The 26,998-nt window shown below is 35.2% G+C and overlaps 1 protein-coding gene across 3 annotated transcripts in view; it reads right to left on the bottom strand.

Annotated features, from left to right (window-relative positions):
* YAF2 (YY1 associated factor 2) overlaps nt 1-26,998 on the bottom strand; it is a gene marked incomplete at its 3' end in the record, with an annotated part of 67,379 nt that overhangs the window by 19,548 nt on the left and 20,833 nt on the right. The window contains exon 3 of one of the 3 annotated variants that reach the window (XM_081125586.1): nt 25,214-25,285. The exons of the other annotated variants lie outside the window; for them this stretch is intronic. Coding sequence (XP_080981712.1) covers nt 25,214-25,285 — 72 coding nt within the window. The remainder of the gene's footprint in view (nt 1-25,213; nt 25,286-26,998) is intronic. 3 annotated transcript variants of the gene reach the window in all.

Raw genomic sequence — 26,998 nt, 5'->3', positions numbered from 1 at the left:
GTCAGACCAAAGATTGAAGGGTTGTGGGTTCGATTCCAGTCAAGGGCATGTACCTAGGTTGCAGACTCAATCCCCAGCCCCGGTTGGGGCGCATCCAGGAGGCAACCAATTGATGTGTCTCTCCAATTGATGTTTCTCTCTCTGTCTCTCCTCCTCCCTTCCACTCTCATTAAAAAATACAATTTGGGGAAGCTGATATATAATTCAAGCTCATGAGTCCTATAGAAAACCTGGTAAAAAAGAAAACCTGGTAAACAGCATCTCCTTCACAGATATGACATAATAAATAATAACTATTATTTTAAAAAATACTATTCTCTTTTTATTACTTTAAGTGTGACAGTATTTTTTAATTTACCAAATATTAGTGATATGCTTATACAGTGTTCCAAAGATACTGAAAGACTGAGATTCAATAGCATAATGTTTAATAATGCCTGGAGGTGAAATAAGATTGCCTGGAGTCTAATCCTATTCTGATACTTACTTAAAATCTCATTTCTTGTTTATAAAACTGTAATTGTGAGGAGTAAATATTGTGATTGTGAAAATATCTTAATACACTGTCTTATATGTAATAAGTACTAATAAAGATTAATAAACTACTGTATTATTTATTCCTATTCTTTGAGGTTATTCAGACAATTAAGTGTATAAAAACCTGAAACCTAGTATGTGAAGGTACCACTAAAATATGATTTAGGAATGCATCCTTATAAGAGTTTAAGTCTTTCATACTGAGTCATTTTCAAACAAAATGGCAATGCTATCCTATACCCAATCTGGAAAAACTAAAAGCTATTTGGCTTTCTCATTTCATCTCTACGTTTCCCAGTTCCAGATAACTACTGCTAGCCTCTAAGATGGTGGCCAATGAGCGTCACATCTCTTGGCATTTGTGCCCCTTGTACTGTCTCTACCCACACTGAAAAGTGCTGACCCGTGTAGCCAAAAGGATACTGCAGAAATGACTAGGTGGGATTTTCGAGACTAGATCATAAAAGACACTTTGACTTCCTTCGTGCTCACTCTTGGATGACTTGATCTGGAGTAAGCCAGCTGCTGTCATCAGGACACTGAAAGCAGGCCTATGAGGAAGTATGCATGGCAAGGACCTGAGGTCTCCTGCCAACATCAGCCAGTGTGGGTGCGCCACCTTGGAAGCAGATGCGCAGCTAAGTCAAGCCTTCAGATGACTGCAGCTCAGTTGATGTTTTAATTGCAACCTCATAATAAACCCAGAGACAGAACTATCAAGCTATGCTGCTCCCAAATTCTTCATTTGCTGAAACTGTGAGAAAATAAATGTTTTGGGATAACTTGTTACACAGAAATGTATAATAAGTGTTTGCCAAAAATCCATGTGAAAACAACAGTGGTGTCTGGTTTGGGAAAGGGGAACACAGAAGAGAGAAAAGGAGAGAAATGGGAATACAGCTAATCAAAATGAACAGAATAAATCAATGCAAAGTATTCAAAAATATTTCAGGCTGTCATTATTTCTAGGTTCCTAAGATCTTGTTTGTCCTTATCTATATTTTCATACTTTTAACAGTATACTTTTCAAAATAAAAAAGGTAAGCTTTAAAAAAAAATCTATCTTTATTGTTCAAAGTATTACAGAATGTTTCCTTTTCTCCCCCATTGATCTCCTCCACCCTGCCCCACCCAAGCCTTCACCACACTATTGTCTATGTCCATGGGTTATGCATATATATGCATGTAAGTTGGTTAATCAATGGCCCCCTTCTCTCTGAGGTCCCTCATTCTGTTCCATGCTTCTGTGTCTCTGGATCTATTTTGCTCATCAGTTTATTCTGTCCATTAGATTCCACATATGAGTGAGATCATGTGATACTTGTCTTTCTCTGATTGGCTTATTTCACTTAGCATAACAAAAATATACTTTTTAACTTTAAAAACTTTCTAAGTATTCACATGTATAATTTTATTATGCAACAATTACTTGAAAACAATAAAGGTCAAGTCTTGAAATCACCATCCACTTCACACCTATATGCAATCACAGTGCTAAATGCAAGAGGGAACTAAGAGATGAAGACTGAAGACATCATGGTTCCAAACATCATGGAGCCTCAATTTAGTAGGAGAAACAGACAAGAGGAATCCAATATGGCCTACAACACAGAATATATTCCCAATAAGTATTTGCTGAATAAATATGAGAGGTAGGGAATACTAAAATAAAGGCACACCTACAACTGGAAGGGTAAGAGTAGAAAAGAAACACGCCAGGGAAGCCTTCCTAAAGAGCTAGTGTTCAAACTGAGCCTTAAGTAACACGCAGAATATCAACGGATAAGGTTGAAAAGAAGGGCAATAAAGGCAGAAAGAGCACAGTGAACAGTCACAATATCAGGAAGATACAGGGAATTTCCAAAGCATTTTCAGAAAACACACAATTAGAAAGTAACCTGGTACAGCTGGAATACTGAGATTATAATAGGAGACAAAACTGGAAAGGCAAATTGGAACTGGGCTATGGAGAATTCTGTTTATATATTTAGAGGTCTGAATTTTAGATTTCATTCTAAAGGAACACGGAGCTACCACAAGTTCAATCCATTTGTTACTCTCTCTACTTTTACATTTTATGTCTGAAATGTTATATAAAAAGTTTAAAAACTGAGATAGTTTTTGAATCCTCACTGCTGACAATGGAAGAGTATCAGGGTGAGACTTGAAGCAAAAAACACCATTAAGCCCTGGACGGCTCTGCTCAGTGGTTAGAGTCGGCCCGTGGACGGAAGGGTCCCAGGTTTGATTCTAGTCAAGGACACACACCTCCGTCGCAGGCTCAGCCCCCAAAGGGGTGCATGAAGGAGGCAACCGATTGATGTTTCTCCCTCTCTCCCTCTTCCTTCTGCTCTCTCTAAAAAGCAATAGAAAAAAATATCCTTGGGTGAGGATTAAAAAAACAAAAACCATTAAGCAAATATTGTAATAGTTGAGAGAGGCGACAAGGGTCCAAAGTAGGGCTTTAGGGGTTAGATGGGCTATGTTATATGTGAGTGAGTATGAGAAGAAAAATACTCAGCAGTCTAACTAGATTTAGGGCTGCTGAGACAGAGGAAAGGAAGAAATAATGACTTTAAGGTTTAAAGCTGGGTGCCTGAGAGCATAACGATGCCACAATAGCAGAAACATATTCAAAGTTTGCTGTTTGGCCTTGTGTATACATATATGTGTTTGTGTGTGTACACATATATACATACACATATAGCACCTATATATAACCTGATGTTTAAATGTTATATATATTATATATTACAAAACATATATAATACATAACATATTTGCAGCAGATATAAAATCATTAGAAATTTTATATTCCTGATTGTTTCTTAGGTTAATATTAATATTAGATGGAATTTCATAAGTACCAATTGATGGTATATGGTACAGATAGAAAGGGAAGGTAAACAAACCCAAAGTATCAGAGGAAAATTATCTTAGTATGAACATTTATTGATAATTCATATACAAATAATCAGTTAACGACAAACAGGTTCAGTAATTTACACATCGGTATACACTTTGTAAAAAATAAAAGCAGAAAGTGTTAAGCACAAAACTTGATAAAAAATCATCTGTTTTAATATACCATGCCTTACCGTTTTCTTTAGACTGTTTTTTCTATTTAATTCAAGAAGCCTATAATCACAGAGATTTTGTTCCATTTTAAAAAATACTCTTTTAAAGATACCTATAATTAGAAAGATTTAAAAAATTGAGCCTAATAATACCAATCGTAGCTAGCCTATTTCTTTTTCATTGTACTATACATTAATTTTTCACCATTAGGGTCATAAGAAGTCAACAAATTGTTACTATCTCCTATCTGCTAACAGAAGACTTAATTCAGCCTTCATTAAGTTCTCTAAAATGTGGATCCAAAAATTTGGCTATATATTAAGTTTATGGCAGAATACCATATTTCTTAGAATAAAAACAGTATTTTGAACAAAAATAAACACTCAAATGTTTGCTAAGATAGGTTTAAATAGTATGAATGAGTCATAATGATATATTCCAAAATAACTGAAAAGAGGAAATTAAGACTTGACAATAATATCAAATATAAAAAACATGCAACAAAAAAGAGGCCTACCTAAAGTAAAAGAGGGGAGAAAAAGACTAAGGAAGGGACTTCTGTTGATGAACAGAGTCCTTATTTAGGAAGGACAAATGGCCCTCTGTTTTCAGCATTTCTCAGCAAACACTAGTGAACTCCCAGTTTCTCTTCCCAAAGACTATAAGGAACCACTTCAGGATCCTCTATTTCTAATGAGCATAAGAAATTTAAGTCAAGGTTACCTTCCTTCCAAATTGTGATTTCCTCTTCCATCCCATAATTCTCCATCTGCTCATGCTAGCCAAAACTTACTTTAGCACACAGAGCTAAAACATAAGTGTGTGGCTAAACTGACAAATTTATAAACATGAATTAGTAATATGTCAACCAATCAGCAGGCATAAGTGACTACTTCAGATCCTTGCTGTTTGATCAAAGGTAAACATAAGAACAAAAGTGTATAAGGTTCTCCAAATGAGATAAAAAAAGAAACTTGAGAAGACAAACTTTTTAATCCTACACAGGATTACACAAGTTAACATGTATTATGTACTAAGAAATGGAAGCTATGTGCAGAAATTTTTGTTAGCAAGCCCACTATTTACTACCACCAGCACCACTGAGTAATGACTACAAATCAACTCAGTTTTTTGAAATAACATTAACTTCCTATGATGGCACTTTCTTAACATAGAATTTACTAAGTCATCACAGTTATCAACTAAATTTAGCAATTCACTAGTAAGTCATTCAATATAAATGAGATACTACCACATTAATAGTCAAAGTTAAGTGTTGTCAAACTGAAAATATAAGATCTGTACATTTTATTGTATGTTAATTATACTTCAGTCAAAAAACTAAATATAGCAAGACTTTAGTTATGAGTAATTGAGGATGAAATATTTAGATAAAACTAATTTTCCAGCTGAGTAAGGTACGCATTTTAAAAACACAAATCTTTTTATATTCTTCCTAAAATGTGTTACATGCTTCACTGTCTGAGTAAATAGTATAACATATAAAAGCTATTAACTTTTTAAAGGGTGTCTTATGTGTGCCAAGGATCATGCTAAGCTCTTTATATTCACTAACTCATTTAATTTCAAATTCCTTTTTACAGAATGAAGAAACCAAGGCTCTAAATGTTTAAGAAGCCTGCCATGATCATATTCCAAGTTATACCTGACTCCAGGTCTGCCTGAATCTAAAGTCTACACTTTTTCTCCCCCAGATTTATTATAGTAAAATTGACAAATAAAATTGTATATAATTAAGGTATACAAGTATTGTTTTGATATATGCATAAATTGTAAAATAGTTACCACAATCAAGCTAATTTAAAAATCCATAACCTCACATCTTTTTTATAGTATGAACATTAGATTTACTCTTTTAGCAAATTTAAAGTATACAATACAGTATTAACTATAGTCACCATGCTGTACATTAGATTCCTCAGAACTTTTATTTATCCTGCATAACTGAAACTTTGTACCCTTTGACCAACATCTTGCCATTTCTCCCACTCTCCAGCCTGAACAGCAACCACTCTACTCTGTTTCTATGAGTTCAACTTTTTTAGACTCCACATATACGTGAGATTATGTGCAGTATTTGTCTTTATACAGCACATACTTTCTATGCCACAATGCTGTGCTGTCTTGACGACATAGAACCACCATTTAGAACCTCATACAACATGTCTCTCTGGGGCAATAGAGATGTTCTGGGCCACCAGCCTTTATCTGAAATGGTAGCTCCAGAATGTTGTGCCATCCTAGTTGGTAATTTTTTGGCTCCTGTCTTGCTGTCAGTTACCACTTCTCAGTATATCTATCTGCTCTGGGCAACCTTAATCATCCCATTCACAACTCAAACTCCCAAGCCGGATCTAATTTAATATCTATCATAATCAAAGAAGAAATGAAAGCTGCCAAGAGTAAGGAAACCTTATCAAATTAGTGATCATATTTTATAAAACAACTGTTTTATATCACTGTTAAAGACTATGGCATAGAAAACTGCATAAAACAGAATATAGTTATAATTTGTAAAGCTGCATACTGTACACCCAGTACCTAGTACAGGAGGGGTGAGTGAGGAGAAAGAGGTAACGAAACCCTCTACAATCACAGTAGTTCTGCTTTTGTTTTACTAATTGGAGTTGAAAACAAAATTCTGATTTTATTTTAAAAGCGTGAAAACTATTAAAATAAGCAAACCGAAAACACTGTAAGATTGCATTGGGTGAAAGTTACTGGAAAGTGGCTAAAAATTCAACAAGGCAAACAGTTGTTGAAGATAAAGTAATTAAATGCCCAGAACAAAGCACTGGATGTTATTCAAAGGGTTTGGGGGTTACTTCTCTATCATGCCTCTTTAATTTCTATAACTTTTAGTGGATTTAGAACAACATTAAATAATAAGAGAATTTTCTTGCCCTGTTCCTAATATTAATTTCACATATAAAGTACTTTCCTGATATGGATTTGGGATGCGCATTTTAATTATGTTAAAGTTTTACTGAAGATGACTTTCAGAAATATATGTCTCATTTTATTAACTGCAGTTCAAGATCTATTGAGATGATCATATGGCTTTTCCTCTTTTATCTACTAATATGGTGAATTATTTTAAGAGCATTCCAATACATCTTTGCAGTCTTGAAATAAATTCTACTTAGTCATAGTATATATTTTACACACACACACACACGTATATATACAGCAGTACTATATATTTTGAACATATTGAATTTCTTCATGAATATTCTTAGATAAAATTGATCTGTAGTTTTATTTTATTATGATATCTCCATCAGGTGTTATCAGTATTATGCCTGCTCTACCACTTTATTTTTGTGTCACTAATATTTATTGAACGCTTTCCATATGTCAGATATTGTTATAAGAACTGTGTTTGTATTAACCTGTGTAAATTTCACAGCAACTTTTCTGATGTTTACTCCTTTTAATTCAATTTTGTCTAGCAATAATATCAATCCATTGATAACTTATTTATATTTGCCTACTCTTTTGTTTTACTATCAATTTACTTTCAACTCCCTTAGTAATTTTGTTTAGATGTGTTTCTAACATCAAGTGTATAGGTGGGTTTTACATTTAATCTAATCCAAGTCTTGCTTAATAGCTGAGTTTATGTCATGGGCATTTATTGTTTTAAGCATATGTGGTCCTATTTTAGTTTTGGGGGGTTTGTTTTTTTCCCTATCATGCTCATTCTTTTTTCATTTTTATTTTTTTAACAGTTTTTTCTTCTTGTTTTCCATCTTTTGCTACATATTTCACATATTAAACAAATGTTTATTAAGTGCCTACCATGTGTAAAGCACCATGCTTAGTGTTAGGAATATAATAGTAAACCAAAAAGTTAGCTACATGTATATAATTACAACCTATAATTTTGTCCTGCCCTCACCCCACTCCAATGCCATGAGCAACTCTATCAGGAGTGGAGGTAGGTAAGGCTTTCAAGGAAATTTTCTCATAAGTTCTGGCATGCTCAGATTTTAATAAGATAAAGGAGCTGCCAAATTAAAGAGTGGAAGGAAGATTATCTCAGGCAGAAAAGTAAGTACTGAGTGTACAAAGGCGGACAGAACTTAGTGCATTACAGAAACTGAAAGTCAGTAAGGCTAGAGAATATTGAGTGAGGGGAAAGATCAAGAGGTAGCAGGCCAGGTCAGGTCTACAAATGGGTCAAGTTAAGGAACCTAGTTATTTTAGGGGAGACAGACATCCTAAAATACTCTTCAGGAGAGAAGTGACTTCTATCGTATTTCCATTTTTAAACTGTTGTGTACAGAATGAACCAGTGCATGACACATAGAGTTAGACAGATCAAGTGCTACACTAGTAGAGTAGCCCATACAAGAGGTGATAGTGGCTTGCAAGAGTTGGCACTGGTGAAGATAGATGGAAATGAATGGATCCAAACATTCTAATCAAGGTAGTAATATCACTCTTCTTCCTCCCCTTCCAAGATTACTTTTACACATAGTATAATTTGGTTGTTCTTACAATAAAGACATCACTGTTCCTTTACATAAACTCATTCAATCAGTAAATATTTATTAAGTGTTTATTACTGCCAGGTAATACACTAAGCATGGGAGTATAGCAAAGAAGAAAAAAATTCTCTAGCCTCACAAAGCTTATAGTTTGTGAAATAAAACTAAGCTTTCCTCATATTTCTGATTATGTCCTACCATAATATCCTAAATCAGTAACATTAAAACATTTTTTGCTGTAATATAGTCATTCATTCACTCAACAGGCATTTACTAAACACAGGTCCTATTCAACAGATGTATAGAGATATTGCCTCACGGGCATACATGCATTCTAGAAAAGATAGGCCATCAAGTATACAGGGTGTCCCAAAAAAATGTATACACACTTTGAATGACTATAAAGTCAGTGTTTATAACATACAGTTCATTCTCAAAATTTAAAAGAATCTACAGAAATGAGTCATTTTTTTTGTCAATGCCTATTTTCAAACTGATGACCATTCTGGTCCAGGCACTGCTGTTAACGAAAAGCAACAGAATCACAAACATGAAGAATCATTTTGTTCAGTGTTTGTGTGCCCTCAATTGGTCGACTGTTGTCGGTTTTGTACCGTAAACTTTATCTTTTATGTATCCCCATACAAAAAAGTCTAGTGGCACTTTAGGATAAATTTTCTTAGTTCAAAGCTTAGTCTGGCTTCACCCATTATTTCAAATAAGTTAAACCTGAAAAGGAGTGAATATTGAGTTATCAGCTGTTAAAGTGTGTAAACATTTTTTGGGATACCTTATATGTATGTATGAAGTATTATTAGGCAGTCGTAGACCAAATATAAAGCAGGGTCTGGGAAGAGAGAGTTACACAGAAGTGTTATTTTTCTACAGGGAAATCAAGGAGACCCCATTAGAGGGAGGAGGTTACACTAAAACAGAGTCCTGATGAAGTGAAGTAAGCCATGCAGGTATCTAGATATAAAACATTTAGGACAGGCAGGACCAACCGCAAAGGCCCTGAGGCAGAAGGCTGACGTGTTCAAGGACACTAAAGTGACCAAAATGTCTGAACTGCAATGAGTGAAAGAGAAAATAATAAAGTCAGTTTGAAGAGGCAGCCAGTGGCCAGATCATGTAAGGCCTGCCTTTCATACAATGGGAAAAACTTGGAATTCTATTATTCTAAGCAGAATGAGAAACTAAGTAAAATGGGGAAGTTCTGAGCAAGAGAATAAGATCTAACTAAAGTTAAAATAAAAAATACCTGGCTGCCCTATTAGAATGGGCAAACTCCAGAACAATGCCAACACCAAATGCTGGTGCAGGTGTGGAGCAACGGTGAATGGATGAATACACTGTGGTACATCCAGACAATGAAATATTATCAAGCCATAAAAAGGGATGGAGGAACCTTAAATGCATATTACTAAATAAAAGAAGCCTATCTGAAAAGGCTACATTCCATATGATTCCAACTATATTACATTCTGGAAAAGGCAAAACTACAGAGATAATAAAAAGATTAGTGATGTCAAGGGTTAGGGGAAGAGGGGTTAATAGGCACAATACTAAAGCTTTTTAGGGCAGTAAAACTATTTTTTATGATACTATAATTATAGATACATATCGTTATATATTTGTCCAAACTCACAGAATGTATACCACCAAGGATGAACCTGAATGTAAACTATGGACTTTGGGAGATAATGATGTGTCAGTACTTCAATTATAACAGATGTACCACTCTGGTGGGGATGTTAATAATGGGGGAGGCTATGCAAGTCTGAGGGCAGGAGTTATATGGGAATTTGTGGTTCACAAGACAAAGCTTTGAGACATGAAGATCTATAATTAAATTCTGGTTCTACTACTGAATAGCTTCTGTTCCTGTAAGTCACTTAACCTTTCTGGATTCTGCTTTCCTGGTAAAATAATTATAATAATAGTCCTTCTAAAAGGGGTTTGTGAGGATCAGATAAATATGTGCTTTGGAAACTTAAAAAAAAAAATTACCTGGCTGCTATTCAGAGACCAGATGGTAGGAGAAGAGTGTAATCACAGAAACCAATTAGGAACTTACTATAATAGGCAGGCAGGAAATGATGGTGGCTTATATTAGGATAGCCACAGTAGAGGGTGGAAAAAGTGGTACAATTTTAAACATATTTTGGAGGTACATCATCTAGGATTTGTAGATGAATAGGAATTAGAGAGTGAGAGGGGGGAAAAACAGAGTGTGTCATCAAGAGAGGAGGAGAAATTTGGGGACAGAAATGTAAGTTCAATTTCACATGTTAAATATGAGATACCTTGGAGACAAACAAATGGAGTTGCCTAAATAATTGCCTAACAATTCACATGTAAAGAAGTGAGAGATATTCACACCACACTTACTGAAAACACTCAATGTTTTTTAGCCACATCTTAAACATGCATATGGTGAATATGCAGATCATATAAACTCCACGATTAAACTATTATATCAACAGGTGGATATAACAACACAGACATGGTTTCAACCCTTCCTTAGTTTACAGTTTAATGTAAGAAACAGGAAAAACACTCAAGCAGTTAAAATATAGACACTAAAAGGTATTATGGTATAAGTCCAAAATTAAAGAAGAAATTTAGGTAGAGATAAAAACTTCAGGCTAGATGTAATAGTTCTCAATAAATGAGGGAGAATATCCAGAAAAGTAGTAGAGGCTTGACTCATGAATGAATATAATCAATAGATAAATTCCTTTAGTTAGCAATATACCATAAGTAAAGCATAGGTACTGGCACCTTACATATGAAATTGTGACATTAGAAATAACTTCAACTCAAAGTAAAATATATGAAACTATGGCAAGTGCTAAAATGAGAGGTATCTAAAAAGCATTGCCAGAACTTAAAGGAGCAAAAGGTAAGTAGATACTGAAATAAGCACCCCACCACCACCAAAAAAATCTCATAGGATAGACCCCAAGTTGAAGTCTAGAGGACAAACAGAGTTGGAAGATTAAAGAGAACATTTCATCCAATAGAAACCACATAAGCAAAGACTCAGAAGCAGGAATTATTACAAGAGCTTAGAGAAAGTAGTCAGCCATTCAAGAAATATTAACTATACACCTATCTTGTGACAGGCCCTGGAAATCAAAGATGAAAAAGACACCCTTTAAAAGTCTACTGAATGATATGGAGTTCAGACTATCAAAAGCAGTTGTAGTAAGTATTAAGACTGGGTTAAATTCGGGCAGTTATTAAAATACATAGGCAGACCCTGTGGAAGCTGGGAAGGCTTTCTGAAGGATGTGACATCTAAACTAAGACATTAACAGAAATTAACCAAACCTGGTGAAGGTCGGGAAGCAGTGGGTACAGAGAATGGGGAGGAAAGGGAAACTAGCATCCAGAGATTAGTGTGTGTGAGCAAAGGCCAGAAACAACAGAACACACCACCAGTAGGTGGGTGGTAGATATGGCTGGGGCATAACTTTACTGGGGTGAATCGCAAGAGCTAAGGCTGGACAAATAAACAGGAACCAAACCACACAAAAATTTCTAAGTCATGTTAAAGAGTATAGACGTTACCTAAGGATGTCCTTTTGGCCATACTAAAAGGTTCACATCAAAGAAAAGTTCAGCGTAGTGAGGGACCAAATTATCTAAACAGGGATTGCAAGCTCAATTATCTACAGCACGGGAGGGGAACGTCCAGCCTGAGGCCCGAAATCATTTGGACTGGCCCTGCCAAGGCAGCTGCAGGCAGGACTCAAAATTCAATAAATCTAGGAGTGCCCAGCCGGGCGTGGCTCAGCGGTTGAGCATCGACCTAGGATCCGGGCTATAGGGGTTCAATTCCCGGTCAGGGCACATGCCTGGGTTGTGGGCTAGATCGATGGCTCTCTCATCATTGATGTTTCTATCTCTCTCTCCCTCTCCTTTCCTCTCTGAAATCAATAACGATATATTTAATAAATAAATCTAGGAGCTTTTTTCATAGCTAATTTTTAAGTTGATAATTCTGTATGGCCCTCGAATGATGTTATAAATATCCAAATGGACGTTGGCAGAAAAAAGGTTCCCCACCCCAATCTACAGAGACCAGGTAAGTAATAAAAATGAGTAAAGAGAACTAGGTACTAGAAAAACACAGGAGATAACAGGGAGTGATAAGAACTACTGAGAGTAAAAATCCCCTCTAAATGGGGCAAACTGTTACAATGAACAATATGGGGCTCAGTGTTGCTAGATCTTCCAATTAATAAAAAGAAGCTGGAAATTTGAAATTTCAAGAGAAATACCCTGCATTTCTTTAAAATGGCAATTCGGTTTGTTTAAAACATCGTATAGACCAATAGTGAGGGGACCAAACAAAACAAGACTTGAGAGTCAAACCAGCAGTCATCACTTTCCAGACTCTACTGCAGAACCTCAAAGACTATAGGACCATTGACTTAGACCTGAAGCAGCAATGAGTTACTGGACATTTAAAGAGGAATCACAAGTAACCACCACTTGAGAAGGCAGTGCCTGCCTTATTCACTGCTGAGAAAGTATCTGATACTTTATTAGTTTCAGTAAATATTTATAGATGAAGTTAAAACTGGAATTTTTTAAAAATCAGTGTCATGGCAGCAGACAGGACAAACTAGAGGACAGAAAATTTTTTTAAGAAGAAAACTAATCCAGTGCTCCTTTGCTCTAATACTAGCCCACTCTTCTACCAGTTTTTAGTTTTGTTCACAGTTGCTACCATATGCTGCCTAGTGTTCTTTCTTTGGCTATAAAACTGCCTCTAACTCAGAAATTTGGTCAACACACCAGAGACCACAATTAGCAACTATCAGTTTTCACCTGGCTAGGGACAATGAAATTAAGTAGGATGAATGATCACAACAGATGGCAGAATGAGAATATTCTTTGCTTCACTTCAACATCAGGCCAGGACCTCCGATGCCAATTCTATCTTGTTGCTAAAACTGCTACCTAAACGTCAGGGATAAGTAACAGTCAAATGCTTCACTAACTGTGCTGGGAACACCCACCAAAAATAATGGGTATGCATGGAAAGTAGAGTTGGAAAAGAAATAGAATGGAATTGAGATCTGCTGGAAGGGAAATGGAGTAGCAAAGATGTGGGCTGAGAAAGACTAGAAACTCAGAGCAGGTATAAAAGTTAATAATTAAACAAGAGGGAATCCAACCCCCCCCAGAATCTGAGCATTTATATGTTCAGAAGCGAAGTAATCTCATAAGAGCAAAGTCTGGCACTGTTTGATATAAATCATAGAAGATTCTTCTGCTGTTATTGGGACACATGAAAACCAGTATTAGATGTTATAAATTCATTTATTGAGAATAATCTTCTTAAATGCCCCTCATCTAGGAAAGGTGAAACCAACAGGCTATTAGAATGTCATGTGTGTATACCTTAGATATGGTTTTATTTTGTAATGCAAGTATCTACTAGGGAAAAAGCAGAGAAAAATGCATTAACTTAAAAATCTCTAAGCAATTAATATCTTAGAGAATGTACACCCCCCCAAAAAAAGTCATCATATACGGAATCCTACTGGTTCAGAGCAACAACTTTAAACCAAGAAAAGAGAGGTTTGTTACCCAGCTAGGGTAAGGGAGATGACAATGGCAATAATGCTTAATCCTACCTACAATGGCCCATGTAGAGGGTCTGCATCTGATAGTCTGAGAAAAAGCAGGAGTCCATATTCTGATTCAAAGCTTATAGGAAGGAAACTTTACTCTTTATCTTAAAAAAATTAAGTAAACCTAAATATAAGGGAACATTACAGAAAGATCTAAATGCTCTGTCAAATTTAGGAATAAATAGTAGAGTTTCAGGTCACCAATGATCAATAGTAAAGCAGAGCACCCATGAACAGGTGAAGCAATAAAAGAAAAATACTCAAAGCATCTTTAATGAAAAGTAACAGAAGAATGATACAGAACCAAATAATTTTTCAGATACTCTATAAGTCTGAGCTGTACCATGAAAAAGCCACATGTAAGTAGTGGGCACTTGAAATGCACTAGTCCAAATTGAGATGTATTCTAAGTACAAAATACACTCCAGATTTTGAAGACCTGGTGTGAAAAAGGGCTGTAAAATATCTAATAATGGAAAAAACAATACTTTAGATATACTGAGTGAAATACAATATAGTATCAAAAGAATTTCACCTGTTAGATTTTACTTTTTAAAATTGGCCAAAAGAAATTTTAAAATTACACATATGGCTCCCTTCTGTGGCTTATATTACATTTCAGTTGGACAGCACTGTTATAAATTAGCCATATTTAATGTGAAGCTTTAGATTAATGGATTATTCTAACATTTTCAATGAATTTACTATTGTTTGTTCCTTTAGTATTAAATTCTTCTTGGGTACACCCTGAATCAGAGCAATGACAGCTTACCAGACTGTCCAGAAAAGAGAGTGAATCAAATTTCTGGGCAGTGGCTTGAGCCAGCAGGATTGTTCCACTCTGGCAAAGGGTTACATAGTAAGAAAGAAGCACTATGTATACATGGAATGGGATTTTGACTAATAGTTTAATATAATCCATCCAGCACAGTAATATGCTTTAAGGATTTTCTCAATTATAATCCAGGTGTTAAACTTACAAAGTAGGATAAGCATCTTTCACTGTGATTTATTTTAAAAAATATCCATTTTCAGCAATTTTTAGATGTTAAAATTTGCCTTTTTGGGAAAGATCTCACCTAACACTGACTAATTTGCTATCAAGGGAAACATACCTCTCTCACTGGAATGAAAAGAAATAACAGTAACTACTTTTTATGAGATACCATGACAAATTTTAAAAAGACACTAGAATTTTCAGATAGTGAACACTAATCCATCTGAAAACTTCAAGAGAATGTGGTTTGGGAAAATTAAGAATTTCACAATTAAGATGCAGACTATAAACACATTACAAGACAGCAGTGACTCAAAGACAGAATACAGTGACTCTCAGAAAAACAACTGCACTATCCCAATATTAGAAGACTAGTAGCTTTTAAAAATGTTCAGACTCAGCACAATGAAAATAAAATTGGATTTAGAGATTCAGTATTTCCTACAGATTAAAATATTTCTCAAGTCAGGGTTCTTTGGCACAAAACAATTCAAGGCTTTATATAGCGTTCTCAAATTACTCTAGCCTTTGGTAACGAATGGAAGAAATGGAACCAATTGAAGACATCCTAGATGGCTTAAGGAGAACTCTGGGTTCAGGCGCTAGCTGATTTGAGAGTGAAGTGTGAAAGTGCAGCAGTTATTCATTCAAACACCAAGCACAAGGCATTCTAAGTTTAAGTTCCAAAGACACAACGGTGAACAAGCTACAACCTCTAACCATTATAGGTTTATTCTCTGGTAGTTTTGTAAAAGAATAAGAAGATCGCCATTGATATTTCATTGTCTGTTTCCCATTCCCAAATCAAGATATTTCCCCCTTCTCCTATTTGTATTTGGAGGGAAAGGGGTGGATATGGAGAAACAGGGAAGAAAAGAAATCTGCATTTAACATAATGAATTAAAATTATCTCTTTCCCTGTAAAACTCTAAATCCTTAAAGACAGAGGATGAAATCTAGTCACCCCCTACCCCTAACTCAGTGTCTGGAGCTCAAGCGCAGCTCAGAATCTCAGAATTAGATTAAGTTATAGCCATTGTGCTAAGGCCACTGTTTTCTTTTTCTACTACAAACCAGTATCAAAAATAAATGAAGATTAAAACAATAAAGGTCAATCCTTCCAGTGTTTCTTTTCGCAAAAGCAAGCATATACATACATTAAATGTAGGTGTTTAAAAGTAATATACATATTCTTTAAGGAAAAACAGGCAGTTCCATAAAGCTAGTTTCCTTCCACCATAACACCAGATCTCCCTCACCTCCCAACCCCAACCAGAGGTAACCACTTCCACGAATTTCATGTAAATAAGATCACATCATTCTGCAACAAACTTTTCCTTATACTTATGAGGTCTCTCCATATTTATATACATCAAATGTAAAGCATGGCATAGTGAACTCTGGAGCCAGGCAACTGAGGTTCAAATCCTAGCTCTGAATCCCAGCTCTGCTATTTACTACCTATGAGAGTGGGTAGGTTATTTACCCCTCTATGCTTCAGTATTCCCATATGTAAAATGGAGACAATGTCGGTGAATATTTCTGAGTTCCGAGGAGGACTAAAATAGTTCATGTTTCTAAAATGCTTAGAACAATCCCTAGGCACACACAGTACAATGTTTCTTAAAGTTAAAAAAAAAATCACCAACAATAATCTGAACATAGATCTAGGTAATTCTGTTATAGAACTATTTCATATTTTAATTATCCCTGACTCCTATTGATAGACGTTTAGATTTTTTTCCAAACTAATATCCCTGTACAAATCTTGCTGGGCAAATGTGTGAGTTTCTCTAGACTAATACCTTGAATAGTAATTGCTGGATACTAGGGTATGTACATTTTCAACTACGTAACACTTGCCCGATCCTGAGTTTTGCAATCTAATGAGTGAAAACTGATGGGTCATAAGTTTTTAACTGCATTTCCCTGCAAATGAGACTAAACATCTTCTCAGTTCATTAGCCATTCCAATTTTCAGTTTCCTCTGCTGTGAATTTCCTTAATATCCACTGTTCATTTTATTTGTATCACCTGTCTTATTCTTTTGATCTTTATATATTCTGGACAAAAAATCCACTGGATATTATAAACACTGCACATTATCTCCCAGTCATGCCACTTATGTTTTAGTTTGGAGTGTGATGTCTTTTATTAAACCTAAGTTTTTCATTTCGAGGTACTCAAATCCTTTATCCTTGATGGTCCATTCTTCTTTCCCTGATTTGTTAAAGAAGGCCTTACATATCCTAAAGACACATATTCTTCTACATTTTCCTCTTTTTAAAAAAGCTTTTCACGTTTAGTGTTTAATTCAACTGGAATTTAGTTCTGCATATGGTTTGAGATCTAGTCCCTTCCCCCATACAGAAAATCAATTCACCTGTTCACACTCTTTCTCTGCTGATAGAAAATGCCACCTCTAGCACTTACAACTTCAAATACATACGGATCCATTTCTGAACTCTCTGTCATATTAATCTGCCTTTTCCTGTATCAAGACTGTATTACTTTAAACACCGTACATTTTTAACTTACTTATTTACTGAGGTATAATTTAGAGTATACAAATACTGTATACAGCTTGATTTTTAGAAGTCTAATACCCCTTTGTGATCCAAACCAATATATTAAAATTTCTCCTGTTCTAGAACGTTCCCTCATATCCCTTGCCAATCAGTACCATGTTTTCAAGATAACTATTATTCCTATCTCTATCACCATAGATTAGTTCCACCTGCTTTTCAGCTTCCTATAAATGGAATTATTCAATGTGTAATCTGTTGTTTCTCACTTTCTTTGCTCAACATTAAGTCTGAGAGATTCATCCCATGTTGTGAGCAGTAGTTTATTCTTTTTCATGGTTATGTAGTATTTCTTTCTAAATACTGTAATTTAAAAATTAGTCTTGATGTCCACAGGACAAGTTCCTCCTCCTTACTCTTTTTCTTCTTTCAGAACTGTCTCAGTAATTCCTACGCCTGTACTTTTGTATATGAAGGTCATTTTCCACACAAAAAAATTCTATGGGGGTGTTTGTCTAAAACTACATATAAATCATAGAGACATAATTTTTACCCAATATTTGTACTCCCCTAGAAACAGAGTTTTATTTGCCTTTTATTTTATTTTATTTTAAATATATCTTTATTGATTTCAGAGAGAGGGAAGGAGAGGGAGAGAGAGATAGAAACATCATTGATGAGAGAGTCATTGATCGGCTGCAGCCCGCAACCCAGGCATGTGCCCTGACCAGGAATCAAACCCTGATCCCTTGGATACTAGGTCGATGCTCAACCGCTGAGCCACACCCGGCCAGGCTTATTTGCCTTTTATTCATGTCCAACTTTAAGTCTTTCAATAAAACTTCGGGTACTTTATAGAATTTCCTGTAAAGGAGTTTTGTTTTGTTTTTCTGAACAGCTACTGCCAAACGGAATGTTGATCTTGTAGCCAGTAACATTTAATTCCCTTTGACAGTCAGTTGACTTTTTAAAAAAATTTTTTAGTGATTTGTTCATTTCCTTTTTCTTCCTCCAATCCTTTTTCATTTTCTTTCTTTTTTTTTTCTTATCTTACTAGCACAGGTATATTTGTCCTATTCTTGACTTTCATGAGATATCTCTAAGGTTTCACCATTAGGCATGATGCTTGTTGTTTGAAAGACAGGATTTGAAAGACAGCCTTTACTAGAAGAACAAAGTTCAAGTCTCTTCATGGTTTAAGGGTTACTTTAAAACCAAAACAAAACACCAAAAGGCACTGACTTTTATCCTATACTTTCACTAAGTCTTTCAAGATTTTTTCTACCTGTCTTATGAAATTTAAATTGATATATTTTTCAAATGTTGAACTGTCCTTACATTCTTTTTCTTTTTATCTTTATTGATCTCAGAGAGAGGAAGGCAGAGTGGGAAGAGAAAGAGATAGAAACATCAATGATTGAGAGTCACTGATCTGCTACCTCCTGCACGTCCCCTCCTGGGGATCGAGCCTGTAACATGGGCATGTGTCCTCATTGGGAATCGAACTGTGACGTCCTGGATCATAGGTTGATGCTCAACCATTGAGCCACACCAGCTGGGCTGTCCTTACATTCTTAACTATAATTTTTATGTCTCAGTTCATAGATGAGATTGAATGTAATATATTTTCCCTTGTATATTCCCTCCAATTTAGGTTTCAAGGCTAACCCTGTCTATGATAAATGAGCAGGATAGGCTTTCTCTTTTTCTCTATTATCTGGGTCAGTTTGTATAAAATTGGTATTGTCCTGGTTGGTGTGGCTCAGTTGGTTGAGAGTCATCCCATGCATCAAGAGGCTGCTGGTCCATTCCCTGTCAGGGCACATGCCCGGTTGTGGGCTTGATCCCCAGTAGGGGGCGTGCAGTAGGCAGCCAATCAATGATGTTTCTCTCTCATCTATGTTTCTATCTCTCTATCCTTCTCCCTTTCTCTCTCTAAGATCAATAAAAACATATTTTAAAAAATAAATGAATCATAAATAAATAAAATAAAATTGGGATTTATCCGTTCCACAAAAGTACACCTGAAATTATGGTAACAAATATCACAATTAAAACTATTCCTGCCCGGCCGGGCGTGGCTCAGTGGTTGAGCGTTGACCTAGGATCCAGGCGATTGGGGTTCAATTCCCAGTCAGGGCACATGCCCGGGTTGCAGGCCCAATCCCCAGTTGGGGGCATGCAGGAGGCAGCCGATCAATGACTCTCTCATCATTGATGTTTCTCTCTCTCTCTCTCTCTCCCCCTCTCCTTTCCTCTCTCTGAAATCAATAAAGATATAAAAAGAAAGTAAAAAAAAACACAAAAAACTATTCCTTCCGATACAAATTGGTAGTTATAGAAGAGTCATAGGAATATAAGATACAATATAGGGAATACAGTCAATACTGTAGTAAATATTTATGGTGTCAGCTGGATATGAGATTTATCGGGATGACCCTTAACAAGTTATATAATGTCTAATCGCTGGGTTGTACACTTGAAACTAATGTATATCAACTGTAATTTAAAAATAAAAAATTAAAGTAAAAAAAAACTATTCCTTCTGAAACCACCTCACACCATTGAGGATGGCTATCGTTAGACACATAATGAAAGTGTTGGTGAGGATGTGGAAAAATGGGAGCCATCATACACTGCTGGTGGGAAAGTAATCTGGCAGTTCTTCATAAAGTTAAACATGAAGTCACCATGTAACCTAGCAATTCCACTTCTAAGTATATACCCAAGAGAAATGAAATCATATGTCCACATAAAAACTTATACACAATGCTGATAACAGAACTATTCATAATAGGCAAAAAGTGGGAAACAATCCAAATATCTATCAACTGATGAATAGATAAACAAAATGTGGTATACCCATACAATGAAATATTACTTGGCCATAACAAGGAATGAAGTGTATTGGTATATGCTATAACATGGTTGGACCTTAAAAATATTATGCTAAATGAAAGAAGTGAATCACAGAAGACCATATATTAAATTATTCCATTTATATGAAATGTCTAGAAGGGGCAAATGGCCCCGCCGGTGTGACTCAGTTGGTTGAGAGTCATCCCATGCATCAGGAGCTCACTGGTTTGGTTCCTAGTCAGGACACATGCCCAGGTTTCAGGCTCGATCACCAGTAGGGGGCATGCAAGAGGCAGCCAACTGATGTTTCTCTCTCTCCCCCTTCCTCTCTCTGAAATCAATAAAAACACATTAAGCCCGGCTGGGCATAGCTTAGCGGTTGAGCGTCGACCTAGGATCCAGACAATCAAGGTTCGATTCTCAGTCAGGACACATGCCCGGGTTGCGGGCTAGGCAGCCGATCAATGACTCCCTCATCATTGATGTTTCTCTCTCTCTCTCTCTCTCTCCCCCTCTCCTTTCCTCTCTCTGAAATCATTAAAGATATATTAAAATTAATTAATTAGTTAATTAATTTTAAAAATAGAAGGGGAAAATCTATAGAAACAGAGAGCGGATTAGTGGTTGCCTACTGCTGGTTTGCAGAGAATTGGCACTGAATGCTAATAGGTACAGAGTTTCTTTCTGAGGTGATGAAAATATTCTAAAATTGACGGTGGTAATGGTTGTACAACTCTGTAAAAATACTACAAACTACTGAATATTACATTTTAAATAGGTAAATGGTATGGTTTGTGAATTATAGCTTAATAAACTGGCTATTTAAAAAAAGCTCCCCTTGGGGAAATTTACTACAGCTTTAATTTCTTAAATGGTTTTTAGTTTCTTTGAATTTTCTTTTTCTTGTATAGTCAATTTTGGAATGACTTCCCTCCCCCCCCAAAAAACATACCTTTTCACCTGGCTTAAAAAACTTATATACATATAAATTAAAAGTGATTTCTGGCCCAGCTGGGCATGACTCAGTGGTTGAGCGTCAACCTAGGGTCCAGGAGATCGGGGTTCAATTCCCGGTCAGAGCACATCCTGGGTTGCGGGCTGCAGCCAATCAATGACTCTCTCATCATTGAGGTTTCCCTCTCTCTCTCTCCCTCTCCTTTCCTCTCTCTGAAATCAATAAAGATGTATTTAAAAAAAAGATGATTTCTGGTGATATTTAAATTACAATTGCACATGTAATTATATTCCCTTTTTATATGCAATTGTTTGTAATTATATTCCATTTTTAAATTTTATTATATGTCATCTGTTTCCTGATGAGTATTTTCAGAACTTAATCAACTGAAAAGAACCAGCTTTGATTTGAATAAACATCACTACTGTTTTTATTGTTGATTATTTTCTATTTTACCAAATTCTGTATTTACTTTTATTTCCTCTCTCTTCCTTCTTTCTCTGGTTTTTCTTTCTCCGTTTTTAAATTGAATATCTGGTTCATTTATTTTCTTTCAACTTAATACATGCACTTAAGGTTATAAATTTACCCCTAAAGCCCCACTTCTCTTATACTCCTCAAGTTTTGATACATTTTGTTGTAATTAAGCTCTTTTTTAATTCTTGAAAAATTCTTAGTCATTTTTTCCTTCAATATTGCTTCTCTACTAGTCTCTGTATCCTCTCTTCTGGAACTCCAATAAGACATTCATTTGGAGCTTTTCATCTAGCCTTCAAGATATCTCAGCTTTCTTTCGCATTTTTCATCTCTTTATTTCCCTGTGCTGTGTCCTGAGTTACCAGTTTTATCTTGAAATTAAGAACTTCTTAATTTAGAACTTCTTAATTAAGAAGTTCTTAATTTCAAGAAGTGTCTAATCTTCTATTACGTCCATTTATGGTGTTAAAACTTCCTATATGTTTTTCATTTTCAATACTTCAACTGGTTACTTTATATGTCTATATATTTATTTCTTGCTGGTTCTTGTTCAATTATAATGCAGTATACTCTTAATTTAAAAAGGGAATAAATATATATTAAGCTAATACACTTTCAGGTGATATGTTCTTTGAAAAGTTCTCCATTATAAAACTCTAATGTCAAAAAAAACTTCCTGAAAGTCCTCTTGACTGCTATTCTACCAACCAAGTGTTATCCCACTATGCCTACCTGCATCAAGGCATGGAAAGAACAAGTTCTATTTTTCCTATTTTAGAATTAGAGAAACTGAAGCACAGTAAAGTTCTTTTTAAAGTACTTCCTCCCCAACTTTTTTTTGGAAAAATATCAAAGTCACAGAGAAGTTGAAAGTATAATGTATATCTATATGCCCTTCACCTAGGTTCAAAATTAACATTTGCTTTATCTTTCTTTTTATCTTTATACATTCATACACACACCACACCCAAATACCAACATTTTCTTTTCTGAGCCCATTCCTAAATCCACTGTGATACTTCAATTCTAAATATTTCAGTATATACCTCTAAAGAATAAAGGTATTGTCAGTAATAACCATCATACCATTATCAAACCAAAGAAAACATAAGATTGTAGTCTCTTATGTGGATGTGCATAAACAGACTCAAGACAAGCACTGAAGCCATCTGACTAAATGTTCTTTATTTTGGCTTGTCTATTGGACATGAACTGGTTCTCTGATAGATTATTTAGAAGTGACAGTCAATCTGTCAAAGAGCCTTTCCTTCCTCAGTGACCTTGAAAACAGATTTCATTTACTGCTACATCAGATAGGTATACTTAAATCCAATTCCTCAAAATTAAGCAATAACCTTCTAAGATAGTCAAACCTCAAAAAATCAAGTATACTGAATTCCAGTTTGTTTTCTAACATTACACAGAGTCCTAAAGTAAAGCCAAACTAATTCTCTCAAAACTATACACTCCTTTGTAATATTCCATAAGAGAAGTTTATATTGTACTAAACTATAATTTTACTATGCCAGTATTATAGGGGGGGAAATGTTCTTAACAAAAACATACAGTATAAACAGCACTGATAAGCCAAATAAATCTGTTTATAAATGCAAAAACTGTTAAGTATATTTGTAAATTTAGATAAAAAACTAATTTTTCAATGGATACAATTTAATCTACTCACTAGTGTGAGTAACTAAATAAGATAAAGAACAATAAAATCCTATCCTTGATGCCTTGGCTGGTGTGGCTCAGCTGGCTGGGAAATCATCCTGTATACAGAAAGGTTTCAGGTATCAATTGATGTTCTCTCTCTTTCTTTCTCCCTCTTCCTCTCTCCCCCTTCCTCTCTCTCTAAAACCAATGAGCATGCCCAGCCAGAGTGGGCATCGACCTATGATCCAGGAGATCGAGGTTTGATTCCCGGTGAGGTCATATGCCCAGGTTGTGGGTTCAATCCCCAGTAGGGGGCATGCAGGAGGCAGCCAATCAATGATTCATCACTGATGTTTCTCTCCCTCTCCCTTCCTCCCTCTGAAATCAATAAATAAATATAAATAAATAAATAAATAAATAAATAAATAAATAAATAAAGCAAGCATGTCCTTGGGGGTAAGGACTTTTTGAAAAATCCTATCCTTGACTTGTTCTCAAAGACCATACAAGTCAGCTTAAGAGTTTTATTTAAAAAGAAACAGCATTATAACCTGAAGCTAATATTTAAAGGCTAAACTGTGTCATACAGATAAGAAGTATATCTATAATCACAGAAATGTTTAAGATCAATCTACAATTAAATAATAGCTAACAAGAAGAGTGTTTACTATGTGCTGCTAGGCACTGAACTAAGTACATTCCATGAATTAATTCAATCCTCAGAGCAATCTCATGTTTCCACTCACTGAAACAAATGTAAAAGAGAGGTGCTAGCATAAAAGGATTTACGTAAGAGGCACTACTTGACCTCAACCTTAAAGTATAGAAAAGAATGGAAAGGTCATTTCAAGAAAATGGAAAAGCACAAACCAAAATATAAACATAAGTGCCCAAATAAGGCCAAACAAAAATTCCAAAGTGAAGAAATTTGGGCTAGATAAATAGGATGAGATAGGATTACGAGAGGCCTTTAGTACCTAGCAAATGGAAGAAAATTTTATAAAATAGCTAGAGCAGGGCACCACTACAGGCTCTTTACATGCTAAAAGTGTCCTTTTAGAAATGGTAACCTGGTAACAATGCATAATGTGAGAGAGAAATGAGAAGCAAAGAACTCTGTCCATTTCTAACATTTACATGCCAGCTCAATAAATTATCTGGTACCTGAGGAACCAGAGAGCAAACACTGAACCAACTGCGCAACCCTTCACATCAGTAAGTCCATCCACTATGAACATGAACAAGGAAGTGGTAAATAAAATTGCAACATGCCCTGAGTTATTTTCTAAATACACCTTCAGTGAAGTTAAAAGATACACTGAAAACTATGTCAGTAAGAAGTGCTAGTCAGGTTAAATAAAACTATTTTTGCTGTTCAGCATTATGTCAAAAGAATTTGTCCAACTGGCATAAGCATAACTTTTAGTGTTAAATATTTATTTCAATAAAAGCAACATCACAAATAAATGACTTAACATATTTCAACACATTCCTTAATTTGCTTTTTATACTGTTTCCATAAGATAATAAACATAATTTTTATAAACAGCCATTATATAAATGATATACTTTGAAATTAACGTCATGTTTATTCATACACTATTGAAGAACTAGGTATTTATCATCCATACAATAAATTCCATAATCCATATCAAACTTACAAAAAGAAGCTATCGCAAACAACTTCCTTTATTTGTAATTAAACGAACTCCTTCTAAAGAGAAGAAATGTGAGAAAAAAATCTCAAGCTTGAAAAAACTAGATTACTTACCAGTAACTTGAGTTATCCTATTGGGTCTTTTCCCTCACAGATCCACCTCTCTTGCCCTTCTGTCCAGCATGAGATTCTTCCTGATGGGCTTCCATTGGAACTGAGGGGGCATGCAGTACAGATGTATATGTAAGAAAGTTGGGGGGAGGGGATTTGGAAGATGCTAGAGACATGCTTCAGTGCACTTGCTTACCTTCCTGAAATTGGAAATTTCAACGGTTCCTTGGTCCTCAAGGCATTCACAATAACTTCAAAGAATGTGGATCTGTGGAGATTACCCAATAGGAGAACTCCAGTTACTGGTAAGTGATCCAGCTTTTTCTTCTCTATCAGAATAAGAAGATAATTTCATTTTATTTGAGATTATTAATACATATAGAACTACAGAGAAAAGGGTTGTAAATTCACCAGATAACTACATATGCATGCACCAAAGTAAATACAGACACTGCTAACTACACTGTCAACAAAAACTTCTGGAATTATTAGAAACACAAGCAAAAGAAAGTGATTTAAATGGTTTCGTTTTTAAGTTTCCACTATAATGGTAGTTATATTTTAATACACAAATATATCAGCTATCAGACTATTCCATTTCACTGAAACAACACCATCATTTTTAATATTAGTACAAGGATAATTAGTTGATCATTATCTGTAATTTCCTAACTAGCCACTGCCATTAACATTCACTGAATTTTGGTGTTGAGGCCACTACAATGGATTAACAATATACAAGACTTCAAATAAAAAGCATCAATACAATTCCCATTCATCACTCCATAAGTCTTTAAAATAACCATTTGCCACCTATAACAAACCAACCACATACACATGCATAAAAGTATGCCAGACCATGGACAAATAACAATGATGATTTTAATTTAAATACTTGTACAAAGTAGTATAGTAATATTTTTTATTAACTGTTATACTTTTAAAATAATTGCCTAAAAATGGACCTGTCATTAAAAAAAATCCAACTGCTTCTAACAAAATGAAAACAAGGTCTACTCAACAGAACTTTATCTTCAAGTTCACATTAACATATCCTATATCCTTTAACTCAATACATATCAGGCATATGTTCATTTTAATGTGCTACAGCAGTGATGACTTCAAACACTAATTCTTGTTGAAGATACAGAAAGATATGTTTCAGTAATACACCTCCCTTTTACCATTATGTTACTACCTTCAAGAAACTATGGTTTCATGATTCTTCATCCTTTGGAAACAAATTAAAGATAATGTATACTTTTTCCTTCATTTTAATTGTAAATAGGATAAAATGGTTTATAAAATAGCTATTCAACAAAAAAATTGAAAATGTAATTCTAATTAAAATCTTCCATTTCAAGCCCAGCCAGCATGGCTTGGTGGTTGAGCATCGACCTCTGATCCAGGAAATCGTGGTTGGATTCCAGTCAGGGCACGTGCCCGGGTTGTGGGCTTGATCCCCAGTCAGGGGCATTCAGGAGGCAGCCAATCAATGACTCTCATCACTGATGTTTCTATCTCTGTCTCTCTCCCTTCCTCCCTCTAAAATCAATAAAGACTCTTTTTTAAACCTTACATTTCAATCTTGTTATGAGGTAGTATTTGTATTTTGTAAAGGCTAACAGCACACGTCAAGATTTTTGCTAGATTTCTACTTAATTTTAAGATATAAATGGTCTTTGGTAAATTATATCCATTTTTCTATAAATCTGAATTTTTAAAATGACACTAATTAATGCATTCATTTTTAAATGAATCATTCACTCAAACAGGGGCACAACACAGACCTCCATTTCTAACTGTAATACAAGAATAAATACCAAAAGGGTCATCTAGTTAACTTTTCTAGTTAACTAAATTCCTTGTTAACTTCGATTCCCTGAAGAGTGAGCAAGTACATGGCACAAAGGTTTGAGTTGATAAAACAGACATAGGAGCAATAATCCAAACATACTAACCTTATGGTATAAGCTGGTAT

This window comes from Miniopterus schreibersii, assembly GCF_964146895.1.
Source record: "Miniopterus schreibersii genome assembly, chromosome: 2".
Taxonomy (NCBI): domain Eukaryota; kingdom Metazoa; phylum Chordata; class Mammalia; order Chiroptera; family Miniopteridae; genus Miniopterus; species Miniopterus schreibersii.
Note: the sequence above shows the minus strand (reverse complement) of the source record. Positions and strands in the feature narration are given on the sequence as shown.